At 52.6% G+C, this 16,810-nt stretch overlaps 1 protein-coding gene across 5 annotated transcripts in view; it reads left to right on the forward strand.

Moving 5' to 3' along the window:
• SEZ6L (seizure related 6 homolog like) overlaps positions 1-4,199 on the forward strand; it is a 155,488-nt gene extending 151,289 nt beyond the window's left edge. For all 5 annotated transcript variants that reach the window (XM_084764286.1, XM_084764282.1, XM_084764283.1 and 2 more), the window contains one exon: positions 1,500-4,199. In XM_084764286.1, coding sequence (XP_084620412.1) covers positions 1,500-1,529 — 30 coding nt within the window. In that variant the 3' untranslated portion in view covers positions 1,530-4,199. The remainder of the gene's footprint in view (positions 1-1,499) is intronic.
• The last annotated feature ends 12,611 nt before the right edge of the window (positions 4,200-16,810 follow it).

Genomic DNA, 16,810 nt, shown 5'->3' on the forward strand with positions numbered 1-16,810 from the left:
GGACAGTGTGCACACAGGAAGGGTGTCAGGCCGCAAAGGCATTGTGCAGGCACATGGCTTGTACACTGCAGGCTCCAGAGTGCTGCAGTGGTAGCTATGTCTGCACTAGGCAGCGGGGCTCTCTCGGCTTCCTCGGAACCTTCCAGCATCACCCAGACCTACATCCATGGGTATAATGCTGGCTATAGGCACGACATGTCACTCCAGTGAGTGCAAAAGCCTGGCAGAGCACACAGATGTCCACAGTGGGGTGTGATGTACCACGTGACGGACATGTGACCTCCCACCCCCACGCAGGACTCTACTCTGTGACTCAAGAGGACAAGGAGATCCAGAGAGATGAAAGTGGCTCAGACAAGGCTGTGGCCAGCGAGGAGGCAGAAGGACAGGGTCACTTGACATCCTGAGCCCTCACACCCTCCTGCTTCCCTGAGCCTCAATTGAGCCTATCTGTAACGATTAGTTATCACTCTGAAGGACCCTGAAAAGCTGCACTGGTTCTCTCACTGCCCTTGAGGGCGTTGGGAAGTTAACAAAGCCGAGATATAGATGTGTGTGAAAATTAAAAAGATTGTGGGCAGGAGGGGCATGTGAAAAGGCCCAAGGGTGCATATGGGGAGCCACCGGGTGACAGCTCTGCCCTCAAGTCATTGCGTCCTGACATGTAATTCTCCCTGCTGTTAGGGGGTGGGCAAGCCCATCCCTTGTCCGAGCTGACCAGCCACCATGCCCCCTTCTTTGATCTCCTATGTGAACGCTCCGCTGCGTGGCTCACAAGCCATAGCCGCAGGTTCACCAAGGTGTGGCCAGCAAAGGATTCACGACACCCCGGCTCCCAGGGTTGCTTGGACAGGGAGATTTACAGATAGTAATGGAGAAAGAGGCAGTTTACCAATGGAAATGAACGAACTGGAAATGGGCCAGAGTTGGCTTGGCTGGGGGGGGCCTCTGACCTCTGTTAGATCCCTTATATGTTGTAGAAGCTCTCTGTGCAGGCGTTTTATTCCCGGAAGCCTAGGGAGGCCTTCCAGTCATCTGACCTTGCCTTCTTTCACATCTGTTCTGATGCTTCTGGAAGTCTCATTCTACCCCATCCCCTGCCCCCCCTGATTCCCCTACCTACCCAGCCATGACCTACCCCATCCCCTGCCCCCCATTCCCCTACCTACCCAGCCATGACCTTTGGAGGGCGGGGACCATGAGGCCACATCACGTTCTGCCCAAGGTACTTCCCATTTGCCAGGAAGTGTTGATGTGAGGCCAGCTGTGTTAGCCTCACAGGAAGTGACAGCACCACTTCCAAAGTGGAGCCTGTGACTTCACTGGCTGGGAGGTCAGACCCCAGAAAATGCCACCACGTGTCCTTGTAACGGTGAAGGAGCTCAGCAGAACTTCAGTGTAGAGCTGCGGTCCAAGGCCAGGGCACAGGGAGGTGTGACACCTGGGGGCCTTGGGATGTTGCTCAGGATGTGACCCACCTGTGCTGCTCTGTCCTGCAGGAAACGAGAGAGTACGAAGTTTCTATCTAACAGGGTCTGCCCTGGAAGAGGGGACCTTAGAGACGGACATGCAGACACGAACCGTCAGGACCTCTGTGGACATCCATCAGAGACCCCGTGGCACTGGGCTGCAGCCCAGCGCGGCTGCCATCTCTCCTCTACACTTTTGATTCAAAGATTCACTGTTTCTTCGCTGTACTTACTTACGTTTAAAATTGAGGGCATTGGAATGGGTGAGTTTGGTACATAGCGGCTGCAGCCAAGGTCACGTGACAGCCTCCATTCCCAAGGCAAGCCAAGTGGCAAAGAGCAGCAGGTCATGTCACCCCACCGGGCGAGCAGGTCAAGTTGGATTAACGGTAGCTCGCTTGGGCTGCAGCACCCTGCATGGTCTTCAGCGACACGCCACAGCGTACTCAGCGTACTCGGTACCGACGGAACCTCCGGGGTTGTCAGGGTGTCTCTTGCGGGCCGGCGTCATAGTGGAAGTGAATACTTAAGCCCAGTGACTTCCCCTCCAAAACAAGTTTCCGCGTCCTCTTTTCCAATCTTAAAAGCTTCTAAAAGGTCTTAGTCCATCTCCCCCCTCCTGCAGCCTTCTGAAGGCAGCCAAGGTTTTCTAAGCATTCCCTGGGACATTCTAATAAGATGAGAAAACGGCCCCTTTTCTTCAAAGGTGAATCGCCCAAAAGACTGTCAGGTATGAGGCAACAGGGGTCCTAGAGAAGGGGACTTTGAGGGTGATGGGACCCACCACAGCTGGCATGGTCATCCTGAGGCTAGGGACATAAACACACAGGCAGCTCGGACTACAGTGTCACTGGGTCTGTTGGGGCGGGAGGAACGCCTTGACCTGAAAGCCAGAGATTAGCTCCTGCTTCTCACCAGGGGCCTCTAGACTGTCTCAGCCTTTGCTCTCACAAGCACCTCCTCGGCAGCCTCCCTGAGGCTCTGAGTAGGGGAAGTGACCTCGGTGCCTACGCGGATGCCCTGTGGACAGAGCCACGTGGGGACCACAGGATAATACAAGGCACAAGGTCCGGCCTGAACCTCAGTGAAAACAAAATGTCTCTAAACATCTCTGAGCCTTCTGCCGCTGCTCCACAGTCAGGGTCCTGCTTTAGCGTTAGAGGGCGTGGCTCTCCGGAAGGCTACTTCCTGAATAGAGTCGTGAGGAAAGGTGTCAGGGCCAGGCGCTGGAGGAAAGAGGTCTGAGGGGGCTTGGGGATCCCCCTCATGGCCTCACACACTGTCAGTCTCACTGTTGAACTCGGTCTGGCCGCCCGGGTTGTGGGGAAGGCATCCTCTCAGCTCACCTGGCAAAGACTAGATTCCTCTTCTTTCAGAAAAGGCCCCTGCATGTGTGTGCCTGACCACTGTGGCCAGGGGCGATCCTGGTCACCCCGTCCATCCACCCACAGAGGAACAAGAGGAGAAACCACACAGGCTCTGAGAAACAGGGGCCCCTTGGGGGAATGACCCGTACGACTACAAACAATGTGGCCTTTCCCCCAGAGGCTGCACCCTATTGGAGATGCTTTGGACCTCAGCCCTGGGTAACCTGCAAACCCTGCCCTTGCCGTTCGATCTTAGTCCCCGCTGTGAAGGCTGACATGTGTGGCCCTTCTAAACCTGCTCCTTAAAGTTGGCCAGATCATGCCCAGGTTGTCTTTTGGTTACTATTGGGGGAGGAGGAGGGATGTTGATTTTTTTTTTTTTTTGGACAGGACTTAGTGGTACAGTCCCTGTAGCTGTGTTTTAAAGTGTCGTTCTAGCCTAGAGGTGGATTGTGTGAGCTCACAGTGTACACTGACTGAAAGGACATGCTGGTGTCTTTTTTTTTAAAAATACCTGACTCTGTATTTGTAACATGTAAAGGTTTAGGGGGGAAGTGATGCTACCAGTTGCTAAATGCATACAACGCATCTCATGATGGTCCATCCCTGTCTGTTTTCACAAGATGGAAATTTGAACCCATTGGGATTAAATTATTTTTTTAAATGGGTTACACTCGTGAGCCCTCCCACAAGCAGCTCTCTGTCCTGACGTCAGTGGGGAAACACGTTTACAAAGGGCAGGCTTCCAGAACACACGCATCCTGCACCTGTCGACGCGCACAGCTCCTCCCTCTTCTGCTTGGAGCTCGTCTCCCCACCCCCCTGCCCCCCCCCACCCACCACCCACCCCATCACCCACCCCCCCCCACCCACCCACCCCCCCCCCGGCCAGTAGCTTCCTTTTGGGTGGCATCAGTGCTCTGACCTCTGCCTGGGAGGCTGCCTTTCCAAGCAGCCCCACCCCGAGCCTTTGAAGCCAGCTCTTTGGAGAACTCACAAACCTCAGGGGACAGCTCTGCAAATCCACACACAGCCCTGGAGAAAGAGAAAGAAAGAAAGGTGAAAGCCAGCGTGATGGCACCACACGAACCAATGAGCAGCTTCAGGAACTGTAGGCAAAAAACGACCTCTCCTTTGGCCGTGACCTTTCCGTGTCTTTGATGAGGCCCACTGGGATGGCACTACTCCAGGTCCGGCCTTGTGCAGCACTCAGCACCGCAAAGGTAGGCGTCTTCTTGGATGCTTGCTTTTTCATTTATCATCAAACAGAATTTAAAAAAGCAAACTTTCTAAGCTAGAAAAATGAAATGAAATCATTTTCCACTTTGTATATATTGCTGCTAATAAAACGGATGTAAAAGAATGGTGGATCTGAGTCCTGCTCTGAAGCGCTGGGTGGCACCAAGGGCCACTTCCAGTTTCTGGGGATTGTTTCCGGTTTCTGGGCCCAGGTAGCAAGTGCTAATACTTTAGATACTGAGACAAGATTTGCCCTCTTGGCAATGGTCTGCGGTGGCCCTGGCCACGTCTGCTGCCCTCTCTGTGTGGCCCTGGTCACGTCTGCTGCCCTCTCTGCCGTGGCCCTGGTCACGTCTGCTGCCCTCTCTTGCAGTGGCCTTGGCCATGTCTGCTGCCCTCTCTGCGTGGCCCTGGCCATGTCTGCTGCCCTCTCTTGCAGTGGCCTTGGCCATGTCTGCTGCCCTCTCTGCAGTGGCCCTGGTCATGTTTAAGGAATGTTTAGAACAAGAACTGTTCCTGTTCAGGATTCTTGTTTGGGCTTGAGGCTGGCCCCTGTTAAAACACAGTCTCTACATAGCTGAGGGGAGTAGAGAAAGGGAGAGAGGAGGAGACAGGAAGAGGAAGGAGTTGTTCTCAAGAAAATCCATCCCACAAGACCCCAAGGGTCAGGCATGACCTGCTTCTGTGGCGCCCTCACCACCGTGTTACTGAGTCGAGGGCGAGGGACTGTGGATTTAACTCATGCACACACACACACACACACACACACACACACACACACACACACAGACACACACACAAATAACACAGCGGGTCCTTCGTGCTAAGAAAGCAGCAGCCGCAGCAGCCGCAGCAGCAGCAACAGCCGCGGCAGTTGTTTATTATTCTCCTTTTCCAAAGAGCCTTCTTATAGGCAGCAAAACAGGAATCCTCCTCCCAGGTGAAATCCCTCAAGAGGTGATTGCACACAGGAGGGAAAGTCTCGAGGAAGGGAGGGGCGCGTTCTCAGAGCAGTAAACAAGACTAGCTAACCAAGATAAACACAGACATGGAAGCTGCTAGAAACAGGACATGAAACAGCAAGACAGGCAGGCAGCCCAGTCGGGCCTGGTTCCTACATGCTTCCTTCAGTCCCAGAGGCCCACAGGGCTGGACAGCATCAACTCTGGCTCTGCAACCAACAGGCTGGACCATTCCTACTCAAAACGGCCTCTGAGTGCCAAAGGAGAAAACAGTTATCGGAGTTAGGTGGTTCAGTGGGTGAAGCCACCGGGCCTGATGACCTGTGTCTGATCCTGGGACCCACAAGGTAGGAGGAAACTGACTCTGATTGTGCTGTGACCTCCTCATATATGTTACGTGCCCCACTCACTAAGCAAGCACACGGAGAAAGTAAATGTAGGGGCTGTGGATTTAGCTCAGTGGTAGAGCGCTTGCCTGGAAGGCCCTGGGCTCATTCCTCAGCTCTGGAAAGGGAGGGAGGGAGGAAGGAAGGAAATTTGAAGGCTTTTATTTTTATTCAATAGACCAAAATTTTCAAAGCCATCCATGAAAATAAACATTTTTCCTTCTCGTAACAATGTATTTGAGTAGTATATAATTTTTAATTGTGTTTTTCTAAAGAAGATACCAGATAATGAAAAGGAAGGAGGAAGAAGAGGAGGAGGAAGAGGAAGAGGAGGAGGAACAGGAGGAAGAGGGAAGGGGAGAGAGGGGGAAGGAAGGGACACCCTGTAACCCAGCACTGGGGGTGGGGCATGGTTGGAATTCAGGTCTATCCTGGGCTACAGAGTGAGAGGGTGGCTCACTATATAAATAAATAAATAAGACCCACCCTACATCTGGATCATCCAAGGAGAAGCCACACCATCTGGTGGCAGACTACATGAAAAGGACATGGTAGAAGGAACTTTTTGCCCTTTGCCTACTTGCCTCACCCTGGATGGCAAGTTCATCTGCCCTGCTGCAGCTGGAGGGTTGTTCCTTCACTGGCATTACAGCTCACGTCTTCAGGATTCAGCACACGCTGCAGACCAGGTGAGACATCCAGCCTCATGGACTGAACAGCGATTGGATTCTTGAATGGTCTATGGGTAGACAGCCATTGTCGAACTAGCTGGGCCACAGCTTGTGAGCCACTCTAATAAATACCACCCCACCCAGTGTGTGTGTGTGTGTGTGTAGTGCATGTGTAGTAGTGTGTGCATGAGTGTGTGTGCACGTGTGTGCATGCGCCTGTGTGTGTACATGTGTGTGTGGTGTGCGCACACGCACATGTGCACGCACATGTGCACTCTGTCAGTTCTGTTCCTCTAGAAAACACTGACGTGCACATCATCCATCTCTATTTTCCCTGCGGGGTGCTGGCTGTTTTCTGTGGATAGTGACATCTGATGAAATGGATTCTACCCAGTGAAGCAGAATTCTGTCAGGAGAAATGACGGGCTCCCTTCCACTCTTGGCAGGGAAAGAGAAGCCAAGGTCATTGCTCTCTCTGTCCCTCGCATATGAAATAGGCTCAGTGTGAGTGTGAGTGTGTGTGTGTGTGTGTGTGTGTGTGTGTGTGTGTGTAAAGAGAGAGACAGACACACAGATACACAGAGAGACAAAGACACAGCTATAGACACACAGAAATGACAGAGATTTGCATGGCTGCCCTAGACTCCTGGCTCCCATGTTTTACTCACAGAGACTCACCTCTGGTCCACAAAGATGTTTAAGGCTTCTAGGCCTGTCTCAAAGGGGGCGGGGGAGAGGAAGGAGGGAGTTGGGGGTGTGGCTCAGTCTAGAGCACACGGCTGTGTTCAGCCCAAAGGAAAATCTCACTTCTACTGAGAGTTCCTAAGGGGGACGAGCGGCAGGCAGAGCGGCAGGCCCACCACTGGGAAGCCCTCTGTCCCTTTCTGCCCCGAGTCACGTGTTCTCTAAACTTGTCCCTGTCTCTCCTCTTCCCAGACTCAGGCAACTCTCAGAGCCTGAGCTCGGCCCTCCTATCAGGTCCTAGTCTGCGCTCCCAAAGTAAAACAGCAGACAAGGCAGGATAGTTCTAAAATAATAATAATAATAATAATAATAAGCAAAACCTTATAAATCTTCAGTGTACCTTTAACTCTGGGGTGCCCAGCCTTGGTTCTGAGGTGCCTGACCACAGCTCTGACACACCTGGTCACGGTCCTAGTGTGTCTGGCCACAGTGGTGGGGTGCCGGGCCATGGTTTGGGAGTACATGACCATGACTCTGGGGTGTGTAGCCATGGTTCTGGGGTACCTGGCTACTGTGTACTTAGAGACGTTCATCAAGACTCAGGCTGGCCCAATGGGGAAAACGGAATTTGAATCATACTAATACTGGAAACAGTGTTATTACTGGAAGTCAAAACCACTGTGAAGCCACCGCCCCTGGCCTTTACAGCTGTCAGCACTAAACGTCGGGAATGAAGCAGAGAGGGAGGGACCCTTCGTCGCTGCCAGTGGGAGTGTGAGTTGATAAAGGCATTGAGACCATCAGTTAGGGGCTACTTCACTCCTGGGCGTACACGCAGGGAACTCTGTACCCTTTCACAGAGACATTTGCACCCATGTGTATTACTGATCTGTTCACTAGAATAAAGAATTAGAATCAACCGAGTTGCCAACGAATGGATGGATGATGAAAACTTGGTGTGCATGCGTGGAATGAAATAGTGCCCAGCTCTAAAGAAAAGTTAAACCACAAAGCTTGCAGGAGAATGGATTGGCTTAGAGTGTACACTATTAAGTGAGGTCTCACAGAATCAGAAAGAAAGAAACTACCTGTTCTCTCTCATATATGCAGTCTGGACAATAATGTATGTATTTATGTATGTATGTACACAAATGCACATGTCAGTACAGTATAGCATGCAGACAAAAGAGCGTGAAAGGCTGACTGTAGCTGGGCGTGGTGGCGCACACCTGTAATCCCAGCACTCGGGAGGCAGAGGCAGGCAGATCACTGTGAGTTCAGTGCCAGCCTGGTCTACAAAGTGAGTTCAGGACAGCCAGGACTACACAGAGAAACCTTGTCTCAAAAAGAAAAAAAAAAGAAAGAAAGAAAGAAAAGAAAAAAAGAAAAAAGGAAAAGAAAATGAAGAAGAGCTTTTCAAAGTGGGGCGGGGGCTCTGAGGGAGGAGCACCATGGCATGGTCTCCCCAAGTGGCTGCTGCTATGGGTTTTAGGGTGGAAACTGGGTGGAGACCGAGGTTAGGCTGTGGAGCTGCAGTGGGTGTCCAGTCATGGTCCCCACCACCTGGACTGGTGTAGGTAGATCACATGCCAGTAGACTGACCAGGAATCTCCCGCAGAATCCCAGGGCAGAGAAAAATGCATGCTCTGTCCTCTCAAACATGTGCAAACGTGTAAAGACCACAAACTCCTAAAGCAACGAGTCCTGCCTGAAATCTGCTGTGAAACAATACCGTGGGCTGCTAGCACCATGTCCCGCAAGAAACAAACTTCCAAGCCAGGGAATGCTACCTAGCCAGCTCCACAGCCACAGGGATAACACAGGTGCCATCCCCACACCTGCTCTGCCAGTGGCTTCAAAGCTGAAGACATTTGGAACAGTGCCTTGGTGCTGTGGGATGGCTCGCAGGCCCCAAATGCTGGGGTGGGGGATGGGGCCTCATCTTCATCCACTTCTGTTTCTTGAGAAGGTCAAGTTGACAGGGTCACAGGAAACCCCAGAGCACAAGCCTTTCACCATTCTCTCTAACAAGAAGACTGACTGACTGACGTGAATTCCCGGGTGACAGCTCCTATGCACAGAGCCTGCCGCCTGCCTCTCCAAAACACTGCCGGTTTCCACGGAAACTGAAAAAGCACTCTCGCTGGAAGAGCTGCTGGGAATTGCAAATCAAGATGCCCCAAACTAACCCTGCAGCACATTTTTAAAACCATGATTTGAAAAAGGAAACAGTAGCTCAAGTTTGCACTGGAGTTGGGGGGGGGGGGGGAGGGAGGAAGTCCTTTAAAAAAAAAAAAGACGATCATTTCCAGACCCCAGGATCCCGTCTGACCCCATCACACTCTCTAGCTAGCAACATCCTCACTAGGCTGCTTCCCTTTTGATAGAAACTCCCTTTAGGGAGACAGAGAAGACGGTCTGGGATGCGCAGGCTCTTGGCGTTAGGGTCCCCCTGGCTGTTTATAAGGCTCAGGCTCTGACAAGGCAGCACAGGTCACAGTGTGCCTGTGGGCACCACGCCAACCCAGAGTCCTCCACGGCTGACCTCCTCCCCCATCTCCAGGCCGAGAAAGGGCTGTCTGCACAGAGGTGATTATATTTCTGTTCTCAAAATCCGCTCTGTGAGACAGGAATGCCAAGTGAAAAGGAAAGGCTTTTACAGACAGCTGCCGGGCTGGTGCAGCACAAGACGGGGATTGTAAAAGCCAGCTAAAGAAGATTCTGACTTTAAAAAAAATAAAATAAAAAGTACTTTGAAGAAGTAATTAGAGAAAAGCTAGGCATGAGGACACATGCTGTAATCCCAGCACCTGAGGGGCAGAGGTGGGGGGAGCAGGACGTGAGACCCTGACTCAGAGCAAAGTAGTTACACAACGTGAATTTTTCCATCTTCTCCCCCCCCACCCCACCCCCATTATGAAGTCCACACTTGATGGCTGCTGGACTTCTTTGGTCTTGGCCTTAGGATAGCTTTGGGGGCAGAGGGCCTACTGTGCAAAGCCTGAGGACCTGACTTCAAGCCCCCGTAGGCTTGGTGGCATCTGCTTGTAATCCTAGCACTGGAGTGCAAGACAGAAGGATGGCTGAGGATTGCTGGCCAGTCAGCCCGTGAGAGACCCTGTTTCAAGAAACAGGCAGAAGGCATCTGAGGAAAGACACCAATGTTGCTGTCTGGCCTCTGCATGCTCACAAGTGTGCATGTGTGCGCGCACACACACAGGCACACGCACATGTACACACACAGGCATGTGCACGCACGCATGCACATGCGTATACCTCAAAAATACCTGTGGCCTCTGCCATTTCGCTTTTCCCACAATCCAAATGGTCAATGACATCACTTCCCTGTGTCAAATGCTGTCATTTCATCCTTCCCTCCAGATGCCCAGGAGAGAAAACTAGGTTAATGTGGTCTTTCCTCCGCCCTTCACCCATTTCTTGTTCCTATGACAGAAGTCTTGTGGCCGGCTACTTTACCAAGGCTGGGTGTCAAGTACAGAACTGGGACAGTGAGGCAAGGGGACTGCTGTGAGCTCCAGGGCAGCCTGGGTTACAGGGTAAGTTCCAGCCTAGCCTGGGCCACAGAGTGAAACCCTGTTTCAAGTATTTTGTTTTTTATCTGGGACACAGTCCTGGAGGTAGAGTTTGAAGACCTGACCTGCAAATGACCTTCATCCTGGCAGGGTCCCAAGATGACAGCCGGATATTATGTAGCAAGAGACAGCGGGTTCGCTCATGTCTCAGCTCTTTCCCTCTTCCTCTGAAGCCACCAGAAGTCAATGGTACAGGCTCACCCTAGTGACCTTGCCCTAGTCACTTCTGAGAGGCCACATCTCCGAAGACCACCATTGGATTTGTCTCACTCAGCGCCTAACAACAGGGACCGGACTAAGGTGTGAGTTCAAGCCACAGCCTCCACCAACCGCGGGCCCTGTTCTCTCCGTGGACACTTCTCAAGTCGTTTCGTCTTTTCCAGGATCACGACCACTATCCTGTGTCAATGATCTTTACCTCTTCGCTGCGTGTAGCCTCCTAGCTAACCCCTCCGCTCCTGCACCCTCCCTCCTCGGGGTGGTCAGCCTGTGCAAGGGTAGACTAAAGGCTCCATAGTGGGTCTGTGAGCCGGCAGCCTGGCCACTGACACGGGGCGCAGGGGAAGAAGTCCGAACTGTATGTAACACATGGGTTTACATGCGTGTCATGACTTGGCTGTTGAAGTAAAGTGCGTGGCTAGGAGGAGCCGCCCTGATGTGTGGGATGGACGGGGTTGTGTGGGTTGGAAGTCACCATGAATGCAGCCATGGCCCCAAGGAGCGTGTGTGAGAGAGAGATGATCTCTGGGGATGCAATGGAGCTAACACTGGGCATGACAACCAAAGGAATAGGGCTGAGCTTGGAGTTTCATACTCAAAGCAAGGATGCTGGAGGAGTGTGGGCCAACAGAATAGCCAGCGGTGGTGGCAGCGCTGGGAAGGCAGAGGAAGGTGGGTCTCTGTGAGTTCAAGGCCAGCCTGTCTGCAGATCGAGTTCCAGAAGAGACAGGACTACACAGAGAAACCTTGTCTTGAAGAAAAAACAAACAAAAAGAAAAGACAGAAGCATGTTTTGGGTCTGGGCATGGACAGAAGTATTTAAAAGTTGTTTTAAAAGGGCATTTTAATTTAAAAAATTATCTGCTATAACACGTTTACACAGACGGACGCACACCACCGCCACCATCACCTGTCTGGTTGCAGTCACCACCGTTACAATCTCTCTACACCACCTTCATCTCCACCCAGCACAGTCCTGGCCTGCCTGGCCCTGCAAGCATCTCCAGGCAGCCTTGGGTCTGGCTTTCACCCTCCCACCTGTGCTTTGTCATCAGAGATGGACTTGGAGCCTAAAGCTTCTCCAAACGTCTGGGGAGTCAGGGCCATCTGTCCTGTCAGCGTGCGGTTTACATTTCAGGAAGTCAGCAGAGGCAAGCGTGTGGCTCTCACTGTCACTCTCCCCGCTAAACCCACCCCTCTGTGTCCATGGAAACACTGACTGTGGGCACACAGTTCTTGAGACCAGATAAACAAGTGCCTTTAGGGACAGCTGATGGCGGCGGAGGGGGGGGGATGGGGGGGCGGCGGTGTCGTGAGAAAGCAAGAATGGAGATCAAAAGAGACAGTTATGAAATATTAGGAAAATCCCTTCTTCCTACGCTAAGTCTTCTGGGAAGTGGAGGGTGGGAGCCATGTTTTTCTGACCAGCTGCTGTCAGGATTGCCCTGCCTGCCCTGTCCCCATTCCAAACAGTTGCTTAGGGCCCAGCTGTGGCTGCTAATTGGCCGCTGGGTTAAATGCACAAATAGCGCAGCTGACACAACTGAGCAGCCCCACGCACAGGCACTTAAGCAAACGGACGCGGGCGAGCTGAAGATGGCGGGATCTCAGCACGAGAGCAAGTTGCACACTTTGTCATGTCCTGGGAGGCCTGGGTTGGCCAAGGTGCAGGTAGCTTTCCATGGTTTGTCCTGGGCGGCTTGGAGAAGGCTCCTCACGCGACTGCGCTGACCCTCAGTGCCTGGATGTTTCTGAGCGATTCCCAGGTAAGCCGGAAGAAGGCCACACAAAAGGGAGGCACTGGAAAGCCACTGGTTTTCAGTGTAACATCCCCCCCCCTCCCCAAGACCTTTGCACTGGCCACATGAGGCACAGCTTAGAGATCCTAGCCCTGCCCTGGTATCCCTGCCCTGGAGGCTCTGGGTTCACCCATGCCGGCTGGGTTTGGTCAACTTGACACAAGCTAGGGTTATGTAGGATGAACTTCAGTTGAGGAGGCGTCTCCAGCAGACGGGCCTGTAGGCAAGGCTATGGGAATTTTCTTGATTACTGACCCAGCCCGTTGTGGGTGTGTGGGCCACTCCCGAGCGGTTAAGAAAGCAGGCTGAGCGAGCCATTGACCAGGAGCACGCCAGGAACAGAGACCACTGTTCTTCCATGGTCTCTGCCTTCAGATTCCTGTTGGGGTCCATTTATTTGGATGTTTGAGACAGGATGTCTATCTATAGCCATGGCAGACCTCTCTGTGTAGACCGCGGGCTGGCCTCCAGCTCACAGAGATCTGCCTGCCTCTGCCTCCCAAGAGCTGGGGTTGAAGGTGTGCGCCACCCCCTCCAGCCCCCTCCTTGAGCTCTTTCCCTCGGTGAAGGACTGTGACCTGGCACGTATGAGCCAAACCAACCCTCCCGTCTCCACGTTGCCTTAGCGATGACGTTTATCACAGCAATAAAAAGCCAACCTATTATAATAGTCAGCGTCGGACCGCGGCGTCTCATTTCAATGCAGCTGCTGGCAAATCTGGGACCCTCTGAATTTGAGAACCACTGTAGACCTTTTCTCTAGAGCTTACCCCCTCCCCCGCCACCCCACTCCACCCCACCCCACCCCGCAACTCCCGGCCCCGCACACGCCCGTGACATCACTGTCTTATATGCAGACATTGATTCAAACAGATCTCCCAAGCCCGAGTTTTGGCACCAAAGCCCTGTCCCGGGCTATGCAGATGCAGAGAGAAAGACAGAGTGGACAAACTCTCTCCCCTCGGGGTTTACGACTCAAACAAGCTGTTCTGGATAGGTTTAAATGTCAGCTAGATGCAGCTGAGAGTCAACACCTGAGGGATTGTCCCTGTCGGATTGGCCTGTGTGTCTGTCTGTCTCTGGGGCAGAGCATTGAATGTTAGTTAGCGTAGAAGGTGGCACCATTCCCTGGTCAGGCAGGCCTGGGCTGTGTAAGAAAGCTAAGTAGGAGCCTGAGCAAGCCAGCCAGCAGCGCGTTTCTGCCTCAAGTTTTTGCTTGAGTTTGCTGCCTTGACTTCAGTGGTGTCCTGTGACCTGGAAGTGCAAGCCAAGCAAGGTGTCCTGCGACCCGGAAGTGCAATGCTTAGAGCCCTTCCCCCCAGTTGCTTTTGGTCAGTGCTCTATCTCAGCCGCAGAATGGGGCTATTATCACAGGCAGCAAGCAGTGAGCGAGGCAGGGAGCCCACACAAGGTGGGCGTTAGGGCTTGGATGCTGCGTGAGCTTGGCCTCGGCTGGTGGATCCCATCGATGAGTTGTGATTGGATCTTGAGGTGGGACAAAGTTGGAGAAGTCCCGTGAAGGGTAACTCTTGCCCCTGGTGGTTCTGCCTCTCCTCTCTCCTCCTCTTTCCCCTGTCGCTCCTCCTCACCTTCACTCTTCCTCCCTCTCTTCTTCCCTTCCTCCTTCCTGGCCACCAAGGGGTGCACAGTGCCCTGCAGACACACTTTGCGCTTCATCCACGGTGGAGCTGACCATCCTAGTCAGAAGCTCCAGGCGCCCGCCCGAACTAAACCTCATTGTCATGGTGACTGAACCTCTTTGTTGTCATGGTGACCCAGGGCACAGTGGGATCCCCGTGCATCATGGGAAATGCTGGTGTATGCCCAAAGTTGAGAAGGTCCCCTCTAACAACTGCCAGTAAGGAGGGGACCCAACGATTCTGAGTCCTCCGAGGCCACCCCTAGTTTATCCCCAACTTTCTGGGTTCACTAGCCCACTGACACCGCTTGGGGTGCTCCTGCCAGCAGCTGTCTCCCACCCTCCCTGCTCAGCTCCACCCAGGATGCTTGGTTTGCGTTTCCTGGGCTTCTCAGCAGCCCCGAGGTTTGTCACAGCCCCTTCCTGACCCCTCGAGTCTCTCCTAGGTTCCCCCTTCCAGAATCACCCCCCTTGCCCTTTCAGTCCATCATTGTACAACTTCCCAAACCAACATGCCACTCAAATTTGCCGTTGGGGTGTGTGTGTGTAGCACATGTGCTATAGGCCAGATGTCTTCCCTAATCACTTATCCACTGTTTGTTTGTTTTTTAAAGATTTATTTATTATGTATACAGTGCTCTGCTTGCAGGCCAGAAGAGGGTATCAGATCATATTATAGATGGTTGGGAGCCACCATGTGGCTGCTGGGAATTGAACTCAGGACCTCTGGAAGAGCAGTCAGTGCTCTTAACCTCTGAGCCATCTCTCCAGCCCCTTTATCCACTGTTTTTTGTACTTTGTATTATAATAGTTATTATTATTTATTGAATGTGTATATTAACTTCGTGTGTGTAGAGGGCAGAGAACTGATTTCAAGAGTTGGTTCTCTTCTTCCACTGTGGGATCTGGGATGGACCTTAGTCACCAGGCTTGCACAGCAGTCACCTTTATCTGCTGAACCATCTTCCCAGCCCCTCCTTTTCTGGGAGAAGGTCTGGGCCTCTGTGATTTGGCTAGACTGCCTGGCCGATGAGTAACGAGTAATGTGACACTTTCTCTGATGCCAGGCAGATGGCCTGGCAAGGGCTTTGGTGATGGCTGCACCCAGAGGGATGGGGTGAGTGAGAGGTCTGTGGGCAAGGAAGTGCTTCCTGTCTGTGCAAACCGGCAGCTAAGTGAGACCCTGGGTGGGTGACGGCTTCATGGAAATGCTGCTATTAGAGTGTTTGTGGCTAAGGAGGCTGAGGGTACACAAACTAAATGCTTGTCTGTCTTAAGCCAGAATACATGTTAGAGACGTGCCTGGGCCATCCCATTTTTAAAAAGACAGTGCTCCATTGCTACATATGGAGCAGCAAGGCTTGTTGAGCCATGTGTGGTGGGTAGAAAGGAGAGTTGTCACACTCAAGTCTAAACAGCACAGCTCACTGTGACAGGACGCATGGTCCCCTCACCCACTGCACACTCATCAGTCATGGCCGGGCGTGGTGGCACACGCCTTTAATCCCACAGCACTTGGAAGGCAGAGGTAGGGAGATCACTGGGAGTTCGAGGCCAGCCTGGTCTACAAAAGAGTCCAGGATAGACAGAGAAACTCTGTCTCGAAAAACCAAAAAAAAAAAAAAAAAATCATCAGTCTATAACAGCCACATCATGACCTGCCCACCGTGACGCCATCACCAAAGCAGTGAGCTAGAACCTGGCAGGGCGGATAAATTAGCACCCAAGGAAGTGAGAATCCAGGCCAAGTGGCCACAAGAAGGAAGAGTGTGCCCAAAAAGACAAGAGACATGGCCCGGAGGCAGCCGTTCACCAGCCCTAGGCCTCTACAAACTCGCAGGTGTGTGAAAGCCAAATCAATCCATGAGAAATGCAAAGAGACTGCTTAGCTCCGTGAAGCTATCTGTTTGTTTGCTTTTATGCATTTATTCCTGAGGTCCTCGGCTTAGAACATGGACCTAGGTGAGTCCCTGCAGAGTGCGCTGTCACTCACCTCTCTAGAAATGTGGCCAGAGATCTGGGGACTTACTGTCTCTCTCCTTGGACGTAACTTTCTTAATCCCTGGATCCCAGGAAGTTCTGCCTACCTGCCAGGTACCAAGCTAGGTGGCCAGGCAAGAGGCTGTAGGGCCCAGGCTCCTCCCTCCTCGGGGCAACACACATTAAGCTACAGCTGCAGCAGGAGGGAGGTGCTCCACGTGGTCCTCCAGAAGCCTCTGGTTGGCTGTGCACTGAGTGAGTCAGGCCCCAAGAAACCTTTCCCAGGAGCTGCAGGTTCCAGTAACAGCAGGTCAGGGACAGGTCTCCAGGGGCGCCATCGCGGGAAGGTGCCTATCGCTCCATCCAGGCTGTGCTAAGTCAGCACCTGGAACGCTCACCTTCTGAAGTGACGCTGAAGTTTTATTCCCTTACGCTGGGCCCCAGGTTTTCTGAAACCAGGATGTCATGCTGGCTGGAAGTCAAAGGAATTGGGTGGGCAAACGGTGAGTGGACTCACAGGACGCCAAAGTCGGCCTCTAGTGCTCCAAGTGGGGATCCCATGTTCTTGACGCGCCCCAGATGGTGAGCTGGCCCCTTCCTCAAAAGGGCCACTCTCAGCCCACCTGATGTCCCAGGAGTGTGCAATAAAGCAATTATATTTATTATTATGAAGTTCTCAAAAATAAAGGAAAATTAAAGTGGAGAGAGTAGTAGAGAAGGATATCCAAGGTCAGCCTCTAGACACACGCGTGCACACGTGTGGGCACACACACACGCATACACACATGCACGCACACACACA

This window comes from Acomys minous, assembly GCF_964271855.1.
Source record: "Acomys minous genome assembly, chromosome: 16".
NCBI lineage: Eukaryota > Metazoa > Chordata > Mammalia > Rodentia > Muridae > Acomys > Acomys minous.